Here is a 27,945-nt window from a genome sequence, read left to right as displayed (position 1 = left end):
AAGAGGATTTTTGGATAGGAATTAGGGAACCTGGGTTCTCTTAGTCTTGGCTCTGTAGTAACTTGATTTTGGATGGCTCCATAACACAGTGCCTAAGAGCCTAGGTCGTGGAATCAGATAACTGAGTCCTGGCTCTGCCACAACTAGCTGCAACTTTAGGTCATTCCCGCAGCCTGTGACTGTTCTTATGCTGGTCACTTGCCTGTTTCCCCAGGGATCCATTCCCTGCCCTTCTCCTGCAAACTACATTTGCAAGGCCCCCTATAAGTTATCTTTGGCCAGTGAGAGGCACCGGGGAAGATTCGAGGATGGAAGAAAGAGAGTCCACAGTCTCTCTCTCCCTCTCCCTCTGCCTTGGGCTGTGTCTCTGGCTGTTGTTTCTTCCTTGGTTCTAGCTCCTGTTCAGCAGCCCTTGTTCCTGGCTCTCGTAACAGCACATCTTCTCTTTTTTCTTCCAGCCTTAGGGATGGTAGTGGCTCCCTGTGTTGCTAATCTTTGGGTGGCTTCACCATTCCATTCGATTTTTCAGTTATTCCAACCCCTGTACTTCATTCCCTGTATTAAATCCCCTCTAATGAAACTGCCTGGTGCGGGCTATGTTTTTTACACCCTTCCCAATACAGTTCTCTTATCTGCAAAATGAAGATAATCCCAGTATTTACCTCCTAGTGGTGTTGTGCTAATTAAATAAGTTAATACATGCAAAGCACTTAGAACAAAGGTTGTCATGGAATAAATGTCTAGTAAATGGTAGCTAAGAACTGAACTGAATTTCATCATCAGTAAAATTGCAGTGTTAACGTTTGTTTTGACTGCAATAGGAAGAACAGAAAGAATCAAAAGAGAGAACGGTTATGAAAGCATTTGGAAAACAAAACACTTGTATATAGACATAAGATAGCATCCTACTTCTGAGAAGCTCTTTGGCCTGGGCTCTGTTTTCCTGATTAGACCTTTACTTTCAAGGAACTACAGTCTAGGTGGAGAAACAGCACATTCTCAGCAGGCAGTGGGGTAGAATGGAAGGAGCTCAGAAGGCCTGGCTTGGAGTTCCGGTTCTGCTGCTTTACTGGCTCTGTGCCTTTAGGTCAGAAGCTCGCACACTGACTAGCGTTAGCATCACCTGGAGGGTGGGAAGGCGCACTTGTTATCCCTCAGATCGACCCCCCCACCCACCCCTCACGAGTTTCTGACCCAGTAGCTAGCGGGTGGGGAGGAGAATTTGCATTTCTAACAGGTTCCCAAGTGGTGGTTGGTGCTGCTGATCTGGGACCCAAATCTTGAGTTGCCTTTCGACTGTTTTCGAGACAGTAAGAACACCTGCAGACTCCCGTAGTATGAATTAAGCATGTAATCACAGTGAGTCTGCACAGGAACAGAATGCCAGATTGGCTTTGGATGTCTTTTTACTGGAGGGTTGAAATGTTTTGAACTGGATTTCTCAGATAAAAGGTGTGAATTTGCAGCAGGCAGTGGGGAGGGCGTGGGGGGAGGTTGGTGTGGAGCCTGGTGTGTTCAGAAAGTGGCAGCACAGTGGAGGCCTGTGTAGAGGTCACAGCGCCCCCCACCTGTCTCCTCACTCTTTCCCATCGCTGCGCTCTCATCTGTGCCTGAATCCCACCCTCTCTTCATAACCTGTTTTTTCTTTTTTTTTTTTTTAGTAAATTTATTTATTTATTTATTTATTTGGGGCTGTGTTGGGTCTTCGTTTCTGTGCGAGGGCTTTCTCTAGTTGCAGAGAGCGGGGGCCACTCTTCATCGCGGTGCGCGGGCCTCTCACTGTCGCAGCCTCTCTTGTTGCGGAGCACAGGCTCCAGACGCGCAGGCTCAGTAGTTGTGGCTCACGGGCTTTGTTGCTCCGCGGCATGTGGGATCTTCCCAGACCAGGGCTTGAACCCTTGTCCCGTGCATTGGCAGGCAGATTCTCAACCACTGCGCCATCAGGGAAGCCCCACAACCTGTTTTTTCCATGAAAGTTTTTCCTGCTGACTCTTGCCCACTTTGATCACTTCCTTCCCTGAAGTCTTTCCCTCCTTCCCAAGACTTCTGGTCTCTCCCAGGCAAGCACTTTTGTTTTATTGTCTTCTAAAGAGTTTTCCACCTATCTTTAGTGAGATTGTCAGCTTCTTGAGGCCAGGGGCCAAGCCCTCTGCTTGTGTGCCTCTTAAACCCTGGCACAGTGTTGGAGATAGTTTAAGTACTTAATAAATATTTGGGGTTGTGGCAGTCTGTCCATTAACTCTTGTAGTGAACAAACCTTGCTTTTTTCTACTTAACTAAAAATTTTTCTACTTAACTAAAAATCTATACAGCTTTCCTTCCTTCTTGCAGGAAACCTATAGTAATCAGTGAGAAAACTCATTTCTCAGAAACTGGAATGGGTGAGCTGGGATTTGAAACTGGATCTTGTGATTCTAGATCCTGAGTTCTTTGTGCTGTAGTTGTGCTGCTTGCTTCCCAAGTCGGCTAGATGTCTTAAAATTCTCCAAAGGCTCCCCGTTGCCTTCAGGATGAAGTCTGAACTTGGGCACGGGAACTTCCCTGGCAGTCCAGTGGTTGAGACTTTGCCTTCCACTGCAGGGGCTGTGGGTTGGATCCCTGGTTGGGGAACTAGATCCCACATGCCACAACTAAGAAGTCCACATCCTGGATCCCGTGTGCCTCAACTAAGACCCAGCACAGCCTAAATAAATAAATAAATACATACATACAAATAAATAAATATATTTTTCAAAATCTTAAAAAAAATTATTTTTAAATGAACTTGGAAGAGAAGGCTCTGGCCTCCCTTTCCAGCCTCACGCTCAGATACTCTTCTGTGGGGCCACTTCCTATGTTTCAAAGAGGGAGGAGGCCAAGGAAAGTAGGGATGGACAGAAAAGAGAGCAACTGCTTCGTTTGGTGTGCTCAAATGCTGTTACTTTTATTTTCCTTAATACGTGATACATGACTATACAAAAGACCATATGTAAATCCTCTCTGAGTTATTAATCATCATCCTTAATCATCCATCTGTGAGCCCATCACTCAACTTAAGAATTAAACCATTATCCACTGTCAAAGTTCCCCATGTGCCCCTCACCTTTTTCTGTAGAGCTGGTGGGTTATACCACATGCCACCTTTTCCTCTCCCTTCCTCTCTGGAAAAGGTGGAGGGGCTTCCCTCCACCGCCCTCCAAGACCGTTGAGGTGATGCTGGATTGCCACCTGGCTCGTTCAGCGCATTGGACTCTACTCCGCGGTTTGCTGACGAAGGTCTTGATGCTGAGTAGCATCTCCGTCCCTTGCAGGTCAGGCCGGGAAGCTGATGTATGTGATGCACAATTCCGAGTACCCTTTGAGCTGCTTCGCCCTCTTTGAGAATGGCCCTTGCCTTGTTGCCGACACCAACTTTGATGTGCTCATGGTGAAGCTCAAGGGCTTTTTCCAGAGTGCCAAGGCCAGCAAGATTGAGACCCGGGGCACCCGCTACCAGTACTGTGACTTCCTAGTGAAGGTGGGCACCGTTACAATGGGGCCCAGTGCCCGAGGCATCTCCGTGGAGGTAAGACCTCGGTGAAATAGGAGCATATGTACTGAAGGGGCTGGCTCTGCAGATTTCCACAGCCCCTGAATGCAAACAGATGTTTCTACCTACCTGATTCCTGTCCACAGAGCCACTGTGCTTCCTCTCCCTGCGTCTTTTACCCTTTCTTTAATCACTTAGGGACTCTCTAGCCCAAGATAGGAATGGGAAGCTGGGTTCACAGCAGGAAGAGAGCTTAGGAAGGCTGACTTGCTGGAGAAGGGGAGGGATGGTCAGAGGGGGCAGTGGGAGCAGGTGAATTCTGATATGGAGGGACCAGTCACCCATCACAAGGACTGGAGCAGACCAGGGCAACTTTCAGTGCAGTTAACTTTTGGGAGATGGAAAAGTTGTGCAGCATGGGAATTCCCTGGTGGTTGAGTGGTTAGGACTCGGTGCTTTTACTGCTGGGGCCTGGGTTCAATCCCTGGTCAGGGAACTAAGATCCCACAAGCCGCCACGGCCAAAAAAGTTGTGAAGCAAAGATGTGCCTTTCCCTTTGACATGCTGTCTACTCTCATGGTGTGTGTGATGACTTCATCTTTGACGTATACACTGAAAATGACAAAGATGGAGTGTGTCAGTAGCTGGCTTTGGGACCAGTGAGAGTCTGCAATCTACCACGGTCCCCCCAAAAATAATAAGTAAGCTACAGGGCCTGCCTTTTGAAAATTGACGATTTAGTAAGAGAGCAAGGCCCAAACACACAAACTGTTTTTGAAGTTAGTCTATAAGAAATGCCATAAAAGAGGCACAGATTGCTCTGGGAGTTCAGGCCAAAGAGAGCACTGCTGACTTTGGGGATTGTGATGCCTCCTGCAGGAGTAGCATTTAAGGAGGGACTTAAAATATAGAAACCGGGGATAGATCAGCCCTAAGAAGCACCCCAAGTGAAGAAAAGGGCGTTAGTGGTCATTACTGCTGTGACACTCCAGGGACCTCTAGAGCCAAGATTTCCTGACCCTTTTCATTTGTGATACACCTTGCATTTGCCGAGACCCACTGGAAACCCAGTCTGTTTACCCTTCACGTTTCCAACTTTTGAGTACAAACACAGCCTGGCTGTTTCTTTACTTGTTTCTCCTTATGGTTACCGGTAATTTCCCCGGCCATCTCTCCAGTGAAAAGTCAGGAGAGGAAAATGAGAAAGCCTAGGATATGTGTCCTTTGGCCCCTGTCACATGGGTTGGGAAGTTATTTCTTAGGGTCAGAGCCCAGGTCTTATCTACTTAGGGAGTGATGTTTGGTCTTGAAGTGACTTATGAGTGCATGTGTCTACTTTACCCTCTACTGATCCCCCCCAACACACACACACACACACACACACACACACACACTCACACACACTCACTCTGTGTCCTGCTCTTCATTTTCTCTCTCAGAATTTTCCTGAGCTCTCCATGAATCTGCATCCAGCATAGCTGGGACTATATAGTTCTGAGATAATTCAAAGGGTCCTAAATCTGCTTCTGGGTCTTGTGCATAGGACTGTGGCTTGATAACCCCAAGATGAGACTGTCTGAGCCTAAAGGGAACTATGCTGGGTGTTTCGAATCCCTGGTGTTTGGGTTGGATATTTCCTGTGGGGCAGCACTGTGCTGGAAGGTGTGTGTCTTTGCCTCAGGCTTGGGGAAGAGGGGCACAGGGGGCAAGAGGCGCACGAGAAGCAGACGACCTGTCCTGGCCCTCGCTTACCCTCCATCTCTGTTCTTCTGGTCCCCAGGTGGAGTATGGCCCCTGTGTGGTAGCTAGCGACTGCTGGAGCCTACTGCTCGAGTTCCTGCAGAGCTTTCTAGGCAGCCACACCCCAGGGGCTCCCACTGTGTTTGGGAACAGGCACGACGCTGTCTACAGCCCAGCAGACACCATGGTCCAGTACATGGAACTCTTCAACAAGATCCGCAAGCAGCAGCAGGTGCCGGTGGCGGGAATTCGTTAGTGACTGGCAACTGCCCGGCTGAGCTGTCGCCAAGGGGACTCCACAGGAAGAGCAGGTGCTGCACCCTTAGGCCTCTGGACCCCAGAAACCCAGGGCAGACGGGAAGTTTTTCCTCCCTCTCTAGTTCCCAGCTGTGGCTTTTGTTCTGGGGCTCTGGACTCCCCTCCCCTGACCCTCACACACAGAGCCCCGACAGGTGTTTCAGCTGCACTTGGCCTGTCCTCAAGAACAGTAATTATGAAGAGTGGAGAAGTTTGGAGCTTTCCTGCTTTAGGGGAAAACATAGGATAGGGGTGTCCCTGCCTAGTGAGGGTGGGGAAGGCAGTCTATATTGCTAGCTACTGGGGATTTGGTCCAGGCCCACAGTAGACAGGCTGCGGGTTGTGTTTGGGTTGGGCTGTAATAAAGGCCTCTCCCTCTGCTCAAAGGACGTGGCTGGGCCCCTCCTGGAAAAGGAGTAAGAGGCACAGCTTATTTGATGGTTATCATTTTCTGACCTGTTTGCTGAAGTGAATTGTGAGTCACTTTTCTAGGGTGTTGCCTGAGTCCTTTGAAGTCTTCCTCTGGACATCTTTCCATTCTGTTGTGAATTATATTAAAGCACAGGCTAAGGTGCTATAACAAGGAGAACCTAAAGTACAGTGGCTCTTAGAAGTTTATTTTTCTCTTTTCTAATAGTACAGGGGTAATCAAATGGTCCAGGGCAGATTGAACTCCACAGGGTCATCAGGAACTTGGTTTCCTTCTGTCTTGTTCAGACACCCCTAGGGTGTTGTCCTTAGGTGAGTCAAAGTAGACATCGGCTCCATGTCCACATCCCACTGGGGAAAGAGAGAGAGAAAGCAGTTTCTTTTTTAAAGGACGTGACCTGGAGTTGCTTAAATCACTCTGGCCACATCTTGCTGAAAGGAACTCTGGGACATAGAGCCTCTTACTTGGGTGATCATGTGCCCAATTAAAACGCTGGGGGTTCTGTGACTAAAAGATGAAGGAGAAAATGGATGTGGGGACCCAGTTAGTAGCCTCTGCTACACGGAGCTCAATGGATGTGCCCAGGAATGTTCTTGGCTGTTACTTTGCAGAGAGTACCCCTGTAAGCAAGCCATTCGTTTATGAGTTGGATTGTGATAGGGCTGATGCCAGAGCCACTATAGCTGGATTAGTCGCACGGGAAGTCACTTCCACACCCCTTGCCTAAGTCTCAGCATCAAGACCTCTCCAGTTCTCATGCGCCCAGAGCTTAGGGTTAGACAGTTGACCTCGTACTCACACTGTGCTTCATGCTTTCCTGAGCTCTTTCTTCTCATCTCATTTGAGCCTCCAAGCTGCTCATTTGACCTACATTGTCTGCCTACCCCACTCCTGCTGCAGAAATGTTCAGTCCAGCTAGCATTGAGATATACAGAGATGGTCTTAGGAAATGTATTAATGTACATACTGCAGTATTGTCCCCAAGGATACTGTCCCTCATTGAAGGCACCTAAAGAGAAATTGTTTTCAGATCTAAGTGCTCAGATCTAAAGCCTCTGTAACAAGAATCATGCAGTGGTCATGTTTCCCTTTTAGCTTTGGCTGGCCGGAAGCTCAGTTCAACTTTCTAACTGTAGGACCTGTCATTTGTGTTTCTTGTTCTCACCTCCCCCTGGCTTCTTGTTTGTTTCTTTGCTTTGTTTTTACTTTTTTAAATAGAGGTATGTTTTAGATATTATTTACACATAATAAAATGCAGAGATTTTTTTAATGTTTTTGGCCTTCTGATTTATGTTTGCTTTTGTCGAGATTTATCTATTTGTATTTTTCTGTAGGCTGCCTCAAATTTTCTATGAGATGAGATAGCATTTTGAACATAATGTGTTCCCGAAAATATATAGAAATTGAGTGTGGTAAATATAACTCCAGACTTATGCATTATAAGGAGGGGTTCCTTAAAAACTAAAAAAGTAGTATAAACTCCCTAACTATCTATGCCTTTTAGACATAATCTTGACTCATAAATTTCCAGCATACTTCACTTTTGTTCTTTTCCCTTATTTTGAGCACACATTTGACCAAGATTTAAGTTCAATAAACACCAGATCAAGCTTTAAGAATTGCCACCTTTTGTCCATCTTTGTCCTTTGCGTCAGTTAAAGAAAGCTTATTACTAAAAGAAGCCGGTAATGCAATACATTTTTTAATTTAACAAATTCAACTCCACTAGCAAAGTTGCCAGAACTGAACTGGTACCTAGTGGGAAGGGCCCAAATGTCATCCAGCTTTTGTATGTAAGTCTGAATGGGGCTTTCAAGGGTAGTTTAGGATTGTCGGTGTATAGTTTTTGAAAGTTAAGGTTGAATGAAAGTTGAGGAGCATTTATATAAAGGTAAAAGAGGCATGGTTATCCTCATTTTAAAAATGAACAAAACTTAAACTCAGCTAGTAAATGGAGATGCTGTATTTTGGGTTCAAATCTGACATTCCTCCTTTTACACTAGACTGTCTTCCTGTCACTCCTTCCTTTGTTCCAGATGCCTTACCCCTCTCCCTGTCTATAGCTACCCCGAAAGAGCAGAAACCAGGACATTTCTGGGATTCTGCTAACATGTCATCTTGGTGGGTACCTTTGTCAGAGTCACATGGAAATCTGCCAACCTTGACTGTCAGAACCATGCAGGGCAGCTTTAGAGTTTACCTGGTTCTCCTTCACTGTAAGATGGGGAGGTGGTGGCTCCCAGCGGGGTCATGCTGAGAGGTGAGGCTGCAGTCAGGACCAGACTTCAGACTCAGGACTCATGGCTCCCAGCATGTGACAAAGGGTGGCACCTGGACCTCTGTGTGGTGTCAGGTGATTTTAGGTGGAATGTGGAATACATTTTTATTTTAGTACTTATGCCTTATTCTAATGTACATTAGAGAAAAGTACAACTGGCACTTTATGTCTTAGGATGAGGGTAAATAAGTTTTTTAAGAAGAGTCCACTTAAAGGGAACTGTTAAGTTATGGTGCAGGTGATACCTGCAAAAGGCAAAACCTGGAGGAGGAAGGAGGATGCTAGGATTTGGGGAAACACTACGTTTCGTCCACTTCGTGTATCCATTGATAGTTCCTGCTCTTTCCTCCTGTGCTGTTCTGATTCTCTGTACCTGTTTCCATGCTGCCTCCCGCTTGCTTTCCTCAGGTCTTGAGTACCAAGTCGTCACATGTCCCCCACTGTGTATTGGTGTCACTGCTCCACTGAGGGAATACCTAGGGACTGGCCACTCCTCCCCACCACCAGTCTGCCCCAACCCACTGTGTCCAGTGTTCATTCCTCAGGCTTCAGGATGAGTGAAAACTTTTCTCTCCGAATCCTGGAGGGAGGGTGAAGGGAGCAGAAGCGTGTCCTCCAGCTGTCAAAAGTTGAGACTTAAAATATGGGAAGGGCTCTAGGCTGAACATTTTGAGGACATTCACAGTGGATTTAGAGCCAGGCAGGACTGATGTGTGGCCTTTCCCTCGCCACAGCCTCCCTCTCCATATCTGCTACTGTCTGGGAGCCTTGGGCTGCAGTCCCTGGTCACAGTTGCCTTGCGGAATGGCTGAGACCGGCTAGGTTACAAGTTTGGTCCTCTCCTGGGGGGTTGGTGTCTTTGGCCTTCAGTCACTTGTGGGGGGGATTTTCCCCCAAGGTGAGAACTCTGCCATTGTGTAGAGCATTCCAAAAACAGTCTCTTGGGTTAGAAGGGACCCTTGAGGTCACACAGTTTGACCATCATTCAGTATTCACATCTTTACATGATCTCCCAGAGATCATGCAGCATTAACTTGGCCTCATCTAGGGAAATCTGTTTCCTGTGTGTATTTCATTTTTGTCATTACCTCTGAGACAAAAAGCAAAGCAAAGCATACCTGTCCTTTCCCTTGCAGGTTGTGGAGACCGTGTGTACTTAATGAGGGAGTAGACCATTAGTTGGGGCTATAGTATGAGCAAGCCGTGACTCTTAAATGCACTGTGGGTTCTCAACCCCTGAGGGGAGCCTCAGGAGGCCTAAGATGCCTTGAAAGTGGACACGGCTTTGTGTATACGTGCAGTTTTCTGGGAGTAGGATTTATAGGGTTCATTAGAGTATTTCAAAGATCCGTGGTCCAAAAAAAAGAACCTCTAAAGGGAGTACATCGTGAAGGGAAAGAGCAGGAAGACAAAGATAAAGCAGGTGTGACATACATCCGGCTGACTTACTGCAAGCGAGACCTTCCACTGACTTTTGAACCCTCACCTCGGGTCCCATCTAGGGATTTCCCTCCTTCATTTTATAGGTCTTCAGGCCTTTCAGTCAGTTTCTGGGAAGCTGGACTGTGTTCCTGCTTTCTTTCCTATAGGTTCCTGCTTCTCATCTTGTCACTACATATACATACACACAACCTCTCAGAAATGAGTAGGAGCAAATATGTGTGAAGCAATCTTTATAGTGCTCTTTGTGGCCCCAGGAGTTACTCTTCCATTATGACATACTCCATGGGATCTGAAAATTATCCTGCTGTAATGGCATTTTGCTTAATGAGCGTATTTTCATTTTTCAGGATGGTGTGATTGATGAGGCAGAGAAATAGTTCCTTGCCTCTGTGATGAAATTAGTAAGTTAAAAAAAAAGATTCTTGGAACTCTCAGGGCAAAGATTCCTAATTCTCTTGGAGTCTCCTGTTTTATTCCCCAACATATCCCTGCCCCATCAGATGGCATAGACCTGTTTTTAAGGTTAATCTGAATTCTACTGAGTTTTCTTTGGAGGCTTTAAAAGACAATTTAGGGACCACATTTGTACATCCTAGATTGTCCCAAAGGCAGAAGTCAATATTGGACATCTGTTGTGTGGGAAAGGCAAGGCTAGGAATGTGGAGGTGACAGGTGTTCCGAGGCAGCCTACTAAATGGAAGAGAACACTGCTTTACGAGACAGATGTCTGGGTGCTAGCCATAGTACTGTCCCTAACTTGCCAGGTAACTTCAATCACGTTGGCCTTTCTGGATCTCATCTGTGTAGTGGGAGTAATGATGCCCTCTTTCCGTATTTCATAGGCTTGTTGAGAGGCTCAAGGGAGAACAGATGTAAAGAGTGCTTTGGAGACAAGGTGATGCTGTCTGTGCTCTTGCACCTTTTAATGGTGCTAAAGGTATTGTGTGTAGTTAGGATGTTTGAGATGGGAAGCTATAGGGTTATTACTGCTTGGTAGCAGGTTAAAATTCTCCTCCAGTGCAAAGGAAATAGTTGTAATAGAGAAGAAGCAATGTGGAGAGAGTCCAGAGAAAGTATCTATCATACAGGTGTATTTTTGTAATCAGTGAGACCAGTGAGCACAGTTGTAGGGACCATTTCTAGAGCATGGAAATATATTTTTAATATTTACTCATAGTGTTGGGATTTTACTTGTTCTCCTGCAACCTAAAGGAAAAGAAGCTGAGCTTTAAAAAAAAAAAAAAAAAAGTGGGGTAGAAATGACTATATTTTCTTTGTGTAACACATCCATCCCTGTTTCCCCTCAACCCCCAAGCCTTAGTTGTGCCTGCTTCTGAACTGCTTTTTGGGTGCCATGTATATTGTGTATATGGTGACTGGAGAAAGTTGTGTCTATAGAAAGTTCAGTGTTCCTGATTCTATTTTCCATTCCTCATTGATGAACCACCTAAGCTTTTAACTCTGAAGCTACAATAAAACCTTTTTGTTAGCTATCTTGCACAGCCTTTTCATATTTGAATTATCTAAAATAGCCTTCTTATTCTTTCTGCTTCCATCTGATACACAATTCTCAAACTTTTTGGTATCAGGATTCCTTGATGCTCTTAAAAATTACTGAGTACCCCAAAGAGCTTTTGTTTATGTAGGTTATATCTGTTGGTACTTACCTTATTAAAACTTATTTATAATGAAAAATGAAAGTATTAATTCACTTAAAAGTAACAGTAAACACATCACATGTTAACATAAGGAAAATATTTTAATGAAAAATAACTTTTTATTCAAAGAAAAAATTTAGAAGAGTGGCATTGTTTTATATTTTTGCAAATCTCTTGAATGTCTGACATAATAGAAGACAGTGGATTCTAATATCTGCTTCTGCAGTCAGTGTGTTGAAATTTGTTGTTTGGTTGAAGAATATGAAGAAAATCCAACCTCACACAGATGTGTAGTTGGAAAAAGGGAGAAGTATAGTGATACCGTCTTCCGATAATTGTGTATGTTTTTTGATACTACATCACAGCTCCGCTAAAGGTTAGTTGCAATGTGGAATCTCAAATTCTATCAGTGAACTTTTTGTACTCTATTATATTAACATTCATTGGTTTATTTTGCACTTTGAAGGGATCTTTTACCCATACACAATTTTGTAGCATCATGCATTGGTCATCTGGGAAATACTGCAGATCTTTTAAATGTTGACACATTTCATTTTGCAACATCAAAAAATCATATTTGTTAATATCACCACCAATCTCATCAGAAAAGTCTTGGGAAGCTATTAAGCCCACAGTGGCAGATATGTTTTCAAAAATTCTAAGTTTTGCCTGAGAGCTTGAGTTTGATCAATGCTGTCAGGCTCAATTTGTTTATATTTGAGAAAATATCTTTCAGATACCCAAGGCTGAATGACTATAGTTTATCTGTTAGCTGTTCTTCCAAGTAAAAATGGTATTGCATGAATTGCTACTTCAGCTCAAAATTCAGAGAAATTGCACAAGTTCTTTTCCTCAAGAAATACATTGTAAGGAACAAAAGTGCTTTATGCCTACATCCACTTAATCACATAGAGGAGTATTATTGAAAAAATTTGTTCTTACATAAAACAAATAGTTTTTATTTTAGTGCTTCATCAAGGACTTCCTTAAAGTGACACAGATATTATTTTTTTCCTGTGAATGGGTGGCAGTGAAGAACACCTTGACTGCTAGTACAATTTAGTGCCATTGGCTTGATTTGTGTTAAGGCAGCAGCAATTTTACCCATTGTGACTTTTGTATCATTAGTGCAAATGTCATCACAGTGACAAAGGCAAGTGATATCTTATTACTATGAAAATAGTTTTGATTTCAGGGACCCTCCTGAAAAAAGTCTGTAGCTACCAGGGCTCCGCAGGCCACACTTTTGAGAACCACTGGTCTAATACATACTCACAGCACTGAGAATCACCGCCCCCATTGCTATTTTGAGATCACTCCTTCCTTCAGAAGGCTTAAGTGGCTCCAAAATACTTCACTCAAAAAAGCACCTATAATGGTGTCACGTACTTTGTTAGGGAAATAACATTGAATAAGATCCAATCTTTATTCTCCAAGAATTTTCTCGAGGGGCTGGGGAGTAAGAGGAGAAAAAAGATGAGTTATAATGTAAGATAAGAGTTCCTTAAAGAAAATTATGTTAAAGGTGTTAGACAGCAAAGGGAATGCTAAATTTTGGGTCTAACTCTGAGCTCTTGAACCACATGGCAAATCCTCACCAAATCAGTCAGTCAACCACTAGGTCTTCTCCTTTCATCAAAAGTCTTAAAAGCCTAAGTTAGCTACCTTTGGAAATGTTTTCACAGATTTGGCTCCGGGCATTGTAGATTCTTGCTTACACATGCATATGCTCTTTCCCCCTTCTTATTTTATTTGTTGTTCTTTGGCTTTTGTTGCTTCTATATTTCATATTTACAGGTGTGTAGCTTTGAGCCAGTGTAGGTGTTAACACATATGTTTATTTCTTTTCCTTGCCCTTGTACTTAAACGTAAGCCTTTACCTGTTTTATTAGCCCTGCGTTGGATGATGTAACTGTTGGTCTTATTTGGAGGAAACCCCCCCATCCCAAGCTGTGTCAGGGCAATGCAGCCAAGAGGCTGCTCGGGAAGAAAACCTTTTCTTAGACTGAGAAGATTTGTAGAAATAACCGCTGTTCTATTTCCCTGGGGTCTCCATCCCCACGATCTGCCGAACTTCAGTTTACAGCAGCGAAACTCTTAGGGGGATTTCCATAAAACAGCTGAATTCCGACTTGGGTCATCAGTGGCAAAAGTCAGACACGTGCTCACTCGCCTGGGAGCCAATAGTAACTTTTGCAAAAGCTGCCTCAGGAAACCCCACTGTTCGGAAGCTGCATCTTTCGGACACTGAAAAATAATAGTCTTTTAACAGAACAAAACAAAAACCTAGACGAGATAATGAGAAAGGCTTTTCCCCTTGGCATTGGGAAGCGATGTCAAAGACGCTCCATCCAAAAGGAGTACGGGGAGCTATCGTAAAATTCCTTTACAGTTCCGCGGGCTAATGGGCTGGGGAGAAGGGGGCGGAGATGGGCTCGGGTGAGTCTCTGGCCCTTTAAGGAGGAGGGACAGGCATAAGACTCTGTACCTTTAAGAGTCTCTTTGTCTGGAAACCTCATTTACCCTCCTGTGCTTCAACCAAACTTCGACCCGCGATTCACAACGCCCCTCTAAGCCGCCGCCCCTTACGGCAGGCTCAAATCGGCCGCGCGTCGGTAGCTAACCCTAAACTTGGCAGCCGCGGCGCGAACCCTCGGAGGGGATGTCTGTGTCGGGTCAGGGCCCAGCGCTGCGCCGTTGGCGCAATGCGGGGCCCGGGGGCGGGGCTCCGGCGGGCGGGCCAATGGGTGGGCAGGGGGCGGGGCCGTGTTCGGTTGTCTCGCGCCCTGGTGACAGCTCGCGCGTGCTGATGATGGCGGTAAATAGAGGGGGGTCAGGGGAGGGGGCGGAGGAGGTGGGGAGGCAGCAAAGGGGATAGCTCCAGGGGGTGGGGGGACGAGGACCGGGGAGGGCGCGACGGCCAGGGAGCCCATTCTGAGACTCGGAGGCGGGGACAGGAGTCTCCGGCACACTGACCCTCCCCTTTAAAGAAGCAAAACCTCACACACCGGGTGAGGGGCGACAAAGGCGGCGCGCGCCTCACGGGCGGGAGGAGCGGCGGCAGGGGGCGGGACCGCGGCGCCGGCGAGCTGGGGGCGCCTGGGGCGAGGGCCGGCGGGAGGCGAGAGCCGGCTGTCCGGGAGCGCCGGCCCTTTATTTTGGCGGGGTGGGCGACCGCTGGGTTTGGGGTAAAAGCTTTGAGGGGAGAAGGGAAGGAAGGCTTGGGAACGGTTGGGGGGAACGGGTCTGTGAATGAGACGAGGAGGATTAAGGGGAGAAAGGGTTAGAAGGCAGGGAGAGGAGTGAGAAAAAGCCAGCCAAGGAGGTTGGAAGGAGGCAAAACCTAGGGTGGGTGATAAGGAAGCCGGGCCGGGAATGAGGTTAGGAAGACAGAGCCTAGGAAGACGGCTCCTCGGCTTAGGTGTGAGAGCAGGGGTTTGGAGGGGAAAGCTCTGAAGGGGATGGTAGTGGGGTGACGGTTACTGGGGTGAGAGTTGCAAGTGGAAGGCAAGGAGGGGCAGAGCTGGGGTAGTAGTTGGGAGTAGAGGAGAGAGAGTGATTAAGAGCCAGACGTGACAAGGGTGTGAACTAGTGCAGAGCGAGATGAGCTGAAGGTCTAGGACCGGCGGTGGGTGGGAACTGCGAGGTTCTGAGAAAGGTATGGGTTAGTGGGTGGGCAGTGGGTGTAAATTCTTGAAAGTGAGGGAGGGGGAATGAGACGCTGGGCTAGAACCAGGTGGAGTTAGGAATAAGTGCGGTGGGAGTGGAAGGGTGAAAGGAAATAGAGGTGAGAGATGGGGCGTCTGTAGGACAATTCGGGGACCAGAAAGCTGAAAGGAGAAGAGGGTGAGGGTGTGAGAAGTGATGACGGTCTGGGACAGGGTAACTGGGGAATTGTGTTAACTGACGAGGTTCAGCAAGATCCAAGGTACAAACAGGGAGGTTAAGAGACAGGGTGTAAAGCGGACCAGCAGAGGAGCAAGGAAGAGGTGGGCCCCAGGATTTAAAGGATGAGATGGCGAGTGAGGGAAGGGAACAGGGTTAAGGGCAGCTTGGGGAAGCCTGATGGATGTAGAGGTGGGGTAGACTGCACAGGGGTGGGAATTAAGTGTGCAGTTAGGGGAGATGCTCCAGAAGGTCCTCGTGGATCAGGGCAGAGACGCTGTAGTGAAGGATCAAGTGTAGGGAGCCTTTGGTGCAGAAGAGGAGGAACCATGGTGAGTGCAAAGAGACCTAGAAATAGGAGCAAAAACCAAAAAGTAACAGTGGAGGTAGGGGGTGAAGGAAAGGAATTCTTTGTTGAGAAGAGAACTGTGAGTGTGTTGAAACTGTGAGTCCTTTTGTCCATGAATGTAGGATATTCCAGAAACCTCTTTCTCTCTTCAGGGAATCTTGAATCTGCTTCCACCTTTCATGGCTTTTTAAATCGACTTTTCATGTCCACTTTGAAAAGATGAGACCCATTTTGATTTGATTTTGTTCTTGTATGAATGAGGAAGCATCAACTGGGTGCTGAGAAGCTCTGCATTTCACCAGTGTTGTGATAATGGGTTGTATTTCCAGTGTGGTTGTGCCTGTCTGGTGTGACACTGTTGTGTTATAGCAGTGTGATAAATGACAAGCACTGGGCAGTGCTTTGTCAATAGCCTTTTCATTTTCAATGGGGAACACACTGTTGTTGAGATAGGGAAAGGTGAAAAATCTTTTTGTTTTGTTTGATCAACCAGATTTCTGCCTGATTGTTTTTGGTGGCTGGAGAATATTGAGAAATCATTTCAGAGAAAGGCGAATAGCCAACCAGGGAAGTTTGCCGGGGATGACACTTAAATCAGGGCAGTGAGGACACCTAGTTCCTAGGCTACCTTTAGCTTTGTGTGGGACTCTTTATACTGTAGTAGGGAACTCACCCATTTAACAAAAATGGAATAAAGAAAGGGAGGTTTAGAATTGTAGAGGATTTTAGAGTGGGACTTACCTTTTAGGTTAAATAATGGGTTTATGGGTAATTTTTATCATGAAAAAACCTCAAAGATAATGCAAGCTGGAGCCTTGGACAGCTCCACTGCCTCTCCTGTTTTGTAGTTGTGAATAAAAAAGATTAATATTTTCTAGAAGAAGTTTTTGATTTTTAAGACATTTTTGGAAATTAAAAGGAAGATAAGAAATTTGGGACAAAATTTAGGTTATTCTTAACCAAGTATTTTGTTTTGATGATTTTTATCCTGAAGCTTTTACATTTAGCTAAGAATATGAATGATTATTTGCATTTGATGGTGCCAAAGATAGCATATAATGTACTTAAGAAAAAAATGCAAACTATTCTCGAGACTTATGTGAGGTTTTTTCGTTAGTGTACATTCAGTTACACAAAGATGCTTTTTCTTCAAAGTTGTATAAATTTTGGATTGCCGCTGTTTTGTGGGTATTTGTACAAACGGCAAAAATCAAATGGTTGATAGCATCTGTGATAGTTAGCAAAGATTAGATTTTGATTAGTGGATATCAGAGACATTGGTTATTAATATATTTTAATAATTTAGGATCTTAAATCTTTCTGGATGCAGCTGCTATGTTCATGGATTCTAGATTCTGTTGAGAGGTGTTCAGGGTGACTAGATTGATTTAGCAGTTTAACAGGATTTTTAAAAATTACTATTTTTCCTGCTAAGTTTCAAGAAGATTAGTCTGAAATGTTAACTTTCAAGCTGAAGAGTAACTTTGGTATGAGGCACCTGTTTCTGTGAGATGTGTGTGCGTGTTCCCTTCATTTCTAGATATGTCTGGCATTGCTAGTAGGTTGTACTCTGTGTGTGGTATTGCCATATTTATTTATTTATAAATATTTAATATTTATTTATTTATTTATTTATTTTGGCTGCACTGGGTCTTTGTTGCAGCATGCAGACTCTTAGTTGTGGCATGCAGGCTTCTTAGTTGTGGCATGTGTGTGGGATCTAGTTCCCCAACCAGGGATTGAACCTGGGCCCTCTGCACTGCGAGCGCGGAGTCTTACCCACTGGACCACCAGGGAAGTCCCGCCATTTTTATAATGTAATTGTTTTGTACCTGATATCTTTACATAAATTATTTTAGATTTATTTGATAATGATGAAAAGAAAATATAAACTATACGCTAAACAAAGGGAAAGTCCGTTTGGGTCTTATCTATTGTTTCTGTATGCTGCCATAGTGTGTTAAATCACCACTTCTTGTTGTGAGTGGTTATTTCTAAGTTGATATTTCTGTTTTTAAAAAAATTTATTTATTTATTCACGTATTTATTTATTTTGTTGGGCTGGGTCTTTAGTTGCGGCAGGTGGGCTCCTTAGTTGTGGCTCACGGGCTCCTTAGTTGCAGTGTGCATGTGGGATCTAGTTCCCTGACCAGGGATTGAACCCGGGTCCCCTGCATTGGGAGCATAGAGTCTTTTTTTTAATATATGAATTTATTTTTTTATTTATTTACTTTTGGCTGCGTTGGGTCTTCGTTGCTGCACGTGGGCTTTCTCTAGTTGCAGTGAGTGGGGGCTACTCTTCGTTGTGGTGTGTGCCTTCTCTTGTTGTGGAGCATGGGCTCTAGGCATGCGGGCTCTAGAGTGCAGGCTCAGTAGCCGCGGCGCACGGGCTCAGTTGCTCCGCGTCATGTGGGATCTTTCCGGACCAGGGCTTAAACGTGTGTCCCCTGCATTGGCAGGTGGATCCTTAACACTGCGCCACCAAGGAAGCCCCAGGAGCACGGAGTCTTAATCACTGCACCACCAGGGAAGTCCCTCAGTTGATATTTCTAAAACTGAAATTGGACAGTCTTTTAGTACAAATAATACTATTTATCAATAAAGAATCCAATGATAAATTTAAGCTTTATCTTCATTTGTTCATCCAGTAGAATTCTACTCCGTTTACTTTATTTTGGCTACAATCTTATTTGCTAAGCCGAAAACTTTTTTTTTTGACTGCATTGGGTCAATGGTCCTCGTTGCTGACCGTGGGCTTTCCCAAGTTGTGGCAAGCGGGGGCTACTCTTTGTTGTGGTGTGTGGGCTTCTCATTGCAGTGGCTTCTCTTGTCGCGGAGCACGGGCTCTAGGCGCATGGGCTTCAGTAGTTGCAGCACACAGGCTCAGTAGTTGCGGTACGTGGGCCCTAGGGCTCGTAGGCTTCAGTAGTTGTGGCACACAGGCTCAGTAGTTGTGGCTCCCAGGCTCTAGAGCGCAGGCTCAGTAGTTGTGGCGCACGGGCTTAGTTGCTCCACGGCATGTGGGGTCTTCTGGGACCAGGGATTGAACCTGTGTGCCCTGCATTGCCAGGCAGATTCTCAACCACTGCACCACCAGAGAAGTCCCTAAGCCAAAAACTTTTAAGTTTATATATTCAACAAGTAGGTTGTACATAATTAAATGTTTTTCTGGTTAATTGTAGATTCTTTGGATGGGAAGAGACCTTGAAAGGACCTCTAGTTTATCCTTCAACTTCAGTCAATATCCCACTTAAATCATTCCAGGTAGATAAAAATGTATCCTTTTTGTGTAAATCTTCAGAGGTAATGTGGCAACCTTTGTAGGTACTGTTTTCCAGCATTTAATTATTTTCTCTATAGGACAGTGTCTTCTGTCTAAGCAGAACACACTACAATATTTGTTTGTTCTCTCTTGCCCCATTCTCGATTTTTGAGTAAAAATACCTGCTTACTATAGTATTAAGAAGACCCTATTTCTTTGTAAACTCAGTAATAGTAGCTACCCATGTATAGTGCTTTTGTGCCAGACACTGTTGTAAGCTCTTTGCAGATTGTAACTCACTTACTCCTTACAGCAATCCAATGAGGCCAGCACTATTACTGTTCGCACTTTACATGTGTTGAAATACAGGCTCCTTGAGATTAAATGACTTGCCCGGGGTTATATTCAGACCTTTCTACAGCTACTTGTTTGATAGTTGATAATCTTGTAGTACAGATAATGCTGTTTTTTTGTCAAGTAGTAACTAAATGATACATTTAATCTTTCTTTTTAGTTTATAAAGTAGAATAAGGTGGGGATGGGATTTGAACCTTGGCATTTTGTGGGCAGTCTTCTTCTGTATTACCTCTGCGTGACTATTGTGAAATGATCCCCCACCATGCTCTTCTCCACATTATTTTAACCCTAACCAGTTTTGTTTGCCAATCCTTAAATTAGCCTTATGGTTCTGTTATTAACTGTTTCTCAGTTCCTTCCTAGATGGGAACCTGGGACAGATACCAATAAGGGCCATATTTCATGCAAAGATTACATCACGGTTCTTACATGCTCGTATTTTTTTTGTTGCAAAATTGTATTTATAAAACAAAACAACCCCAAATCAATAAAATGCCTAATTGCATCGCAGATTAATGAATTACCTTTTTAGCTAGAAAAAGGCGCTGGACTTTTCCTCAGTGGGCAACAGTCTCTCATCTGCAAACCTGTATGATATATAACAAGTCCATACAGGTTTGCAGATGAGAGATTATTGCCCATTGAGGAAAAAATGGAACTCAGATTTCAGTGTGGCTATCCATAAGCAAAATCTGTTCAGACTCTTGCTGATTTTTTCTATATTCTCTTTATGTGTGCCTATGCAAGCAACATACTAAATACTATTTATTCATGCTTTAATTTGCTTAAATAATTGATTCACTTTTTTTTTTAAGACTTTAATTTTTTTAGAGCAGTTTTAGGTTCACAGTAAAATTGAAGGGAAGGTACAGAGATTTCCCTGCCCCAACACATGCATAGCCTCCCCCTGCCCCCGTTATCAACATCCCTCATCCAAGTGGTTCATTTGTTACAATTGACCTACTCTTTTTTTTAAAAATTTATTTATTTTTGGCTGCATTGGGTCGTCGTTGCTGCGCACAAGCTTTCTCTAGTTGCGGAGAGTGGGGGCTACTCTTCGTTGCGGTGCGCGGGCTTCTCATTGCAGTGGCTTCTCTTGTTGCGGAGCACAGGCTCTAGGTGCGCGAGCTTCAGTAGTTGTGGCACGCAGGCTCAGTAGTTGTGGCGCACGGGCTTAGTTGCTCCACAACATGTGGGATCTTCCCGGACTAGGGCTTGAACCCGTGTTCCCTGCATTGGCAGGTGGGTTCTTAACCACTGTGCCACCAAGGAAACCCCGACCCACTCATTTTTCAAAATAACTAATAATTAATGTTTCTAAGTGCCCAGCATGAGCTAAGTAGGTAAATTGTTTGAAACTCAAAACAACCCTAGCAGAAAGCTTTTTTGTTACTACTCAATTTTTTTCTGACTTTGGATTTTTTTACAATGTTTCAAACCTTATAGAAAAGTTGCAAAAATGATACAGGGAACTTCTATATACCCTTCTTCAAATTCACGAATTGTTTTTTATCTTGCCCCATTTGCTTTATCATTTTCCTCTCACGTGCGTATATTTAAACAAGTAAATTTGAAAAAAAAATGGATATCAAGGCCTTACTTTTAAAAAGAAAAGGGAAGAATGTTTTGAGTATATCAGCAAGTTGGTATGTGTTTGATTTTAGTCAAGCATGTGAAGCAAAGGAATCTCAAGGTTGGATTTGGAGTGGATTTTGTCGTTTTATGGTTTGTTGTCTTTACTGTATTTTGAAAAACATCCCTCATTAGCAAAAACTGTCGTGGTCTGCCCTTTTGTAGGGGACCTCCTTAGCGCCTGGCATGATGTGGTCACACACAGTGGGTCCTCAGTATATGCTAGCTCTTGATGATGTATAGGTGATTATTATGTGAAAACAGGAGCCACAGCACTGTTCAACACCATGACTGAGACATATGTAGGTAAAATACATATTTTACCTAAAGATCCTTACGTTGCTTCAAGGAACTGGAAAAGATCTAAGTGTAAAATAGACTGCCTGAGGAATACTGCTTGCAATTAATACAAGTAGGTTTGCCTTATCGTAAGGAGAGGAATATAAATATCTTAACATTCTGTTACCACCCCCCAAAATTAACAGAAATTTGTGGAGTCTTTTCAGTAGTCGTGATATAAGGAGATTTCACTGACCCCCATTCCCATTGCCCCTCCAGCTCATCCTCGGTCTTTATTAAAATGGTGGCCTGTCTGTTTGATAAAGGCATGACCTGCAGAATGAGGCCTGTCTGATTTCAGTGAAAGGATTATTAACTGGATTCCGACAAATGTAAAATACAGCAGTTGAAGCCACCTCCCCTCCTCCGTTAGGTGATCATCAAAGCTATGAAATATCGCTCTGTATTAAAGCTGATTGTAATAATGAAAAACACTTTGCTCTCATAAGGATGAGAAAATTACAGATTATTTGGAAAGCATTCTTTCCAGTCGTGTGTTATTGTTCCTGAGACATGGGCAGTTTTTAAAGACTATAATACTGTTCCTTTTCCATTTACATGTTAACAGCAGTCTGAAAAGTAAGACACTCTTCTGAAATTTTCAGGGTTGTTTTTATTATGTGTCAAGTTGTAAACAGCATTCTGTGACAGGTATTTTCTCTCTTTTCTTCTATTGAGCTAATTAGTAATTTACACTCTAGTAACATCTCTTTCAGCCTCGCTGTGTGAAAATGCCTGATACTCTGTGCCTTCTATGCAGCCTGGGCTGGCAAATGATCAGGGGCAGATGTTGGTTAGCATATCAGAAGGATCAGGGATAAAATTTATTTTTGTGTTGTATTTTTATAAACATACAGGCTTTTGTATCTGCCCTTCGCCTGCCACACCGTCCCCCGCTCCCTCCCCCATTCAAACAGAAATGTTATGACCTCCTATAATCCAGAGCTACTGCCCTTGATTCAACTTTGGATTGTTTTCTATTCTGTCTCCCACCCTCACCCCCACCCCCACCCCAACAGTGTGGGATTTAGGGGGGATTAGCAGGGCAGTCTGGCATAGTTTAGAGCCCAGGAAGCTGGTCTTCATTGCTCCCTCCCATCGACAGAATACAGAGCTTTTTGTCATTGTCTTTAGAAACCAGCAGTGCTTCTCTTGCTGGGCAAGTTATGTGAGGGGTGGGAGGGCAGCACTGTTGCTAGTGAGTTAGGAAGATGCTTTTATATGACAGTTGATTCTCTCCAAAGGAAAGATAGGCCCTACTTTTCCGTCAGCTTCTTCAAAATGCAGCCTGAGTGACCAAAAGACAATTTACAGCTTGCCTTTGGCACTTTGTCACATTGGTGTTCTGCTCTTTCCTGCCCCCACTCTGTCTCTGTCTTTCAGTCTCTGACATGGAAAAGATGATGTGTAGTATCTGTCATGTGTTCACTCAGATAGGCCATGTGGGCATGTTAATGTAGCACGAGCTTTTGACTTTGAAATAAAGTCTTAAGTATCAGTTTGTTCTGTGAAGAATATAAATTTAAATGGAGAATTGAAGGGCAGAGAGGAGTTTACTGGTTTATCAGTTCTGAGCCAAAACCTTTCTAGAATGCTAGATAATTTGTGGTACTTATTTTTTCAGTTATGGATACTAATTTATCGGGATAATAAGGTCAAAATCCCTGTTAGAGCTAGTTAGAGTCTCCCTGACAAAAATTGTTACCTGGAGGTGGCCACAAAGAAAATCAGGTGAGAAAATGTGTGAATAGCTCAGTTCAGCCATCGTTGCTAATAGCATTATAATCATAGACATCTAGCCTTTGACAGTGAATCAGTGTTCATGAACAGAGGGCATCTCATTTATGTTAGCATTCATTGAGTATGTGGGGCTCTGTTAGTGTTTTGTCTTCATAATCCAGAATGTAGAATGTTTCTATGGTTGGCCATTGCTAACATTTGCTTTTTTTACTCTCCTTTTTCTATGTTCTAATACAACCACCTGTATCAATTGTCTTAATTATATTGGATGTTCATGGTTAGACATTGATTACACTCTTGTGCTTTAACATCTAAAAGAGGTCAAAGGTCAGATTAATAAACAACATATGAAAAAGTAAAATATCAAAGTGGCCTGATCACACAGGGGTGTTGTGAGAAAGTAAAAATAAGAAAGTGAATGTATGACTAGGAAGTTGAATATACTCTTTTTTTTTTTTTTTTTTTTGCGGTACGCGGGCCTCTCACTGTTGTGGCCTCTCCCGTTGCGGAGCACAGGCTCCGGAGCGCAGGCTCAGCGGCCATGGCTCACAGGCCCAGCCGCTCCGCGGCATGTGGGATCCTCCCGGACCGGGGCACGAACCCGTGTCCCCTGCATCGGCAGGCGGACTCTCAACCACTGCGCCACCAGGGAAGCCCTGAATATACTCTTTTAAAAGAAACATTTCTAAAATATATGGCATAATGTGAAGAACTGATAGCAATGAATTTCAAGTGAAAGGTAAGTATCGTGCTTTAGTGAAGAGATCAGACTCATTTGTGATGACGTCATTGTCCACTCCATGCTAAAATCCCAAATTGGTTAAACATTACCAGTCTCCCTAGTTATACTGTTAATGTGCTTCTTGAATTATTTTTTTTCTCCATAGGCCGTTCAGCTTAGCCTACAGCTAATAATAAGTTCCAAACCTATTTAAGCTATAAATTCTAGTTCTACTCATTTAAATAAACATAACATAAAGCATAAGTACCACTTTTTTACCTATTAGATGAAGAGATTAAACAAGTTGATGATAGCTAGTAGTGATGAGGATGTGGGGAAATTGGAATTCTCACACACTACTGATGGGAACATAAGTTCCCTTGAAGGTAAATTTGCAATGTCTGTTGGAATTTTAAATGTGCATACCCTGTGACCCAGAGATTCCACTTCTAGAAATTTGTCCTATAGATATATTTATACACGTGCATGAAAAATACGAGTACAAAGTTTTTCTTTATAGCATTGTTTGTTCCTGCAAAAAAATGATGTCTGTCAGTTAGGAACTGGTTAAGTAATGTATGGTGGGTCCATACAACAGAATACCATTAAGCTATTAAGGAATGCAATGAATCTTTATTTGCTGATGTAGAAAGATGTCCACTGTTAACTTTTTTTTTTTTAAGTCACGTTATAGGACAGTAAGTATAGAATATTCCTATTTTTGTAAAATGTTAAGGAGTGCTGTTGAGGTGTTCCCTTTTTTGGGGGTAGGTACTCACTTTTTACTCTATGTACTTCTATAGTGGTCACTTCTAATAAGCACGTGAGGAAGGGGTTAAGTGAGAACATCTTCATGAAGGAAACTTCTGTTAGTAAGGGAGGAGAAAGAAGCTGGCTAGAGAAGAGAACTCCTTTCATATGAGAAAGGATATATGAGATATATCAGTCAAGTTTTTAAGTAAGAAATGAGGACTGGAATGGCAAGAAGAGGGGATATAGTGGAAGTTGAGAACATTTGGTGGAGATTTTAAAGGCAGTGATAAAGAGCTTGCATTTGATTTGAAAAATGAACTATAAAATGGAAGTGATAATAATACCTAGTCCACTGGCTTGTTGTGAGGACTAAAGTAAATAATGCATAAAAAATATTTAGAACAGTGACACATAGTAAGTGCTCAATGTTAGCTGTTATTACTGAGTGAAAATACATTATCTTTTGTAAGCCAGAATAAATTAATGCGTTGTCTTTTATTGTGTGCGGTGATGATTCTGCTAACCCCACTGACAGACATGTAGATTGGGTTTTTTTCCAGTAGTATTGGTGGTTGGCCTAACCATTCCTAGTCTTCACCTTTGATCCTCCCACCTACTAACACTTAGTATCAAAATCTGAAAACTGAAATCTGAATACAATTTTAGAGCTTTAGACATATGATGTCCTACCAGTTGCTATTGGGTTTGTTTACCAATATTATCATGTATACTAGCTAACATTTGGGGCTTGTAAAAAGAGGGGAACAGGTAATTTGGGGGGAAAACGTCATTTTCTGTGCCCATGGGATATGGAATAGATATGTCACTTTGCACTGAATGTGTTAATCAGTTTTGTTAGCAGTGCAATGTAATGAGCATATTAGCTCCAGCACCTTCATTGGCAGCCAGCAGTCTGCTTGTGAAATCTTTTAGAAAACAGAAATCTGGCGAGAAGTATTCCTGAGCAGTGGAAATATCTTTGGGGGGAAAATAAAGTAGAAGAAAATTTTCTACCAAAAAGAAATTGTTTCACTACTGCGAACCACGAGAAAAGTTGTTTTACCTGTGGGCTAAGATGTGACGACATAATTTTTTACGGCTTTAAAGTGAGTTCTTTTCGTATTTCGATTTTTCATTTTTAAGTTTGTTATTTAAAGAACTTCAAGGTATATTTACATTTGATGAAAAATATTGATAAAACTATTTTAAGAATGGTGAATTTCTCATTTTATAGTATGTATTCTAATGTAAATTATTTTCCCCTTCCACTTTCAGTTAAAACGTATCTTAAAACATATCTTTTTGTTGTTTTTAAAAAAATCTTCAGCTGAAATAACAAAAGTTTATATTTAAGCACAGCACTTGGCACTTAAGAGGTGTTCAATAAGTTTTTATTGAATAAATTAATGTATGCATGAATGAAAAATATTCTGAATTTGGACTTTATACTCTGTGATTTGGGCACAGCCTAGCATTGCTGTATAAAGGCCTTCTGTTCAGCTCCCGTTTTCATGCCCATTTTCCTCTCCCACCCCACAAGCACCCTCTCAAATGTGTTTGACATATGTCCTTGATTCTATATGTATCTTTATAAGATACTTAGTGATTTTTGTGTGTGTGTGTGTGTGTGTGTGTGTGTATCTTTAATTCTGAAATTGCTCATTATACCACGCTGGCGTAGAATTTGGCTATAGAACTCTCCCTGTAAAAATGCTGTAGATCTTACTCTAGTTTTTACTTTTTTGGTCAGCACTGTTTTAAGATCTGTGTGTGCATATTGGGATGTACTTTTAGCTAATTGCTCCTAACTTCAGCATGGTATTCCGTGGTGTGTATCATTCCCATAGTGATGGATGCCTAGGCTACCGCAAACAATGCTATCAATAAACAGTCTTGTCCATGTCCATTATGGACACGTTTGAGAATTTCTTTGGGATACAGACTCAGGAGTGGCATTGTGGCATAAGTATTGTCAGGCTGCTGAATGGTCGTATCACTTTACACCCCACAGGCATTGCATTCCCAACCTCCCCAATGCGTGGTATTCACATTTCTAATTTTGGCCATTTAATAATGTCTCATTTTAATTTGTATTTTCTAATTACTAGTAAGTTTGAGCATTTCTTCATATTCTAGTTAGCAATTTCCCTTCTGTGAAATAAGCATGAAAGATTGAACGTAGTATTTTATTAATTTTTTTCAAGCCGGAGGAACTTTTGGTTATGCATTGTATTTTGTAAGATATTAATATATTTTCTCAAGCTTCAAAAAGGGAAGAATATCATCCTTATGCAGAATCTTAAAATATTATTTTTCTTCCTGATCCCAAGAGATGATGAAACAAACTTTTTTAAGTATTCAACTTAAAAGCTATAAAGTATGCTACAGTTAAAGCATCTTGCTGATCTATTCTCAGTGTCTCCATGTATTATGCTAAACATTGAGAGCAAGTGTTTTTGCCAGAGTAGATTTGGTGGGAAAGTGCTTCATTGTGTTAGTTAAAAAAAGAAAATCTCCCCTGGTCAAAAACCAGTAGACGATTATTAAAAAAATCAGATCCAGCTGCTTCTCCCTGTTTATAGTCTCCCTAGATGTCAGGAAACTGAGTAAATAGCAGGCAGCACCTTCTCTAACTTGCCTTTCCGTGAAGAGCCCAGCACTTGATCGAGGAGAACCGTCTTAACACTCATTGAATATAAGCAGATAATATAAAAAATGATGAAGAGATACCATATTATACTCCTCATTTTTCTATGAAAGGGCAATAGAAAATATGGATGTTTTGGTTTTTAAAGTGTTTGTGGATAGAGAAAGGCATATTTCCTAATTGAGATGCCACTTCTCAGGGTCTTGGAGAAAGTTGGGCAGCAGTTTCAAATTTGCTTGTGAATCTCACTCCTGTTAATTTCAGGTCTCAGGAAAGGAGGAGTGGCTGATTTAAAATGCCCTTTCCTTGTTCAAACAGGTTCGCAGTATTTGTACTTTGCTTTCCTGAGGAAGCAATGCAGTTTTTAAGTGTTTTCATTTCTGACCAAGATGTGATACAATCAAATCGTTATGTTGACTTTGGTTTAGCATCTGCCTGACTGAGCGGAAAAGGAATTTTAATTTGTGACATGATTGACATAGCCATAAACCATGAACTTTTCCCAATAATACCATAATATGTTAAAGCAAATTACTCCTTTTTCTCTTTTTGCTGGTTTTGTGGTTATGTCTTTTGAGTAAGTTTCTATCAGCAAAACATTTTTTCCTGCTCTTAATTTTTTTCAAACTAAGCCACACTGTATGCTAAGATGTAGAGTTTTCCAAGTGCTTTGATTTTGCTCTGCCTTGAAAATTACTGTTTTTCTTTCATTATTTTTTTCCTCAGAAATCTTGCTTGGAAAATTATATTTTTAGATGTGATTTTAAAACGTTCTTTTTAACCTTTCAAGAATCTTTTAAAATTTAATATTTATCAATGCTAAGTCTGAATATAGCATAAAAAGTGTACTATCTGCTTTTCTCCTCCCCAACATTCTGCCTCTTCAGAGACCTCCATTTTCTACTC

General features: G+C 42.8%; 1 protein-coding gene across 3 annotated transcripts in view; it reads left to right on the top strand.

Annotated features, from left to right (window-relative positions):
• The window catches only part of MED20 (mediator complex subunit 20), a 61,723-nt gene that overhangs the window by 4,095 nt on the left and 29,683 nt on the right, over window positions 1-27,945 (top strand). For 2 of the 3 annotated variants that reach the window (XM_079712866.1, XM_079712865.1), the window contains exons 3-4: window positions 3,291-3,544; window positions 5,289-5,559. In XM_079712866.1, coding sequence (XP_079568992.1) covers window positions 3,291-3,544; window positions 5,289-5,504 — 470 coding nt within the window. In that variant the 3' untranslated portion in view covers window positions 5,505-5,559. The remainder of the gene's footprint in view (window positions 1-3,290; window positions 3,545-5,288; window positions 5,560-27,945) is intronic. The other variant, XM_079712867.1, reaches the window with a different exon arrangement.

This window comes from Hyperoodon ampullatus (assembly GCF_949752795.1).
Source record: "Hyperoodon ampullatus genome assembly, chromosome: 10".
Taxonomy (NCBI): Eukaryota; Metazoa; Chordata; class Mammalia; order Artiodactyla; family Ziphiidae; genus Hyperoodon; species Hyperoodon ampullatus.
Note: the sequence above shows the minus strand (reverse complement) of the source record. Positions and strands in the feature narration are given on the sequence as shown.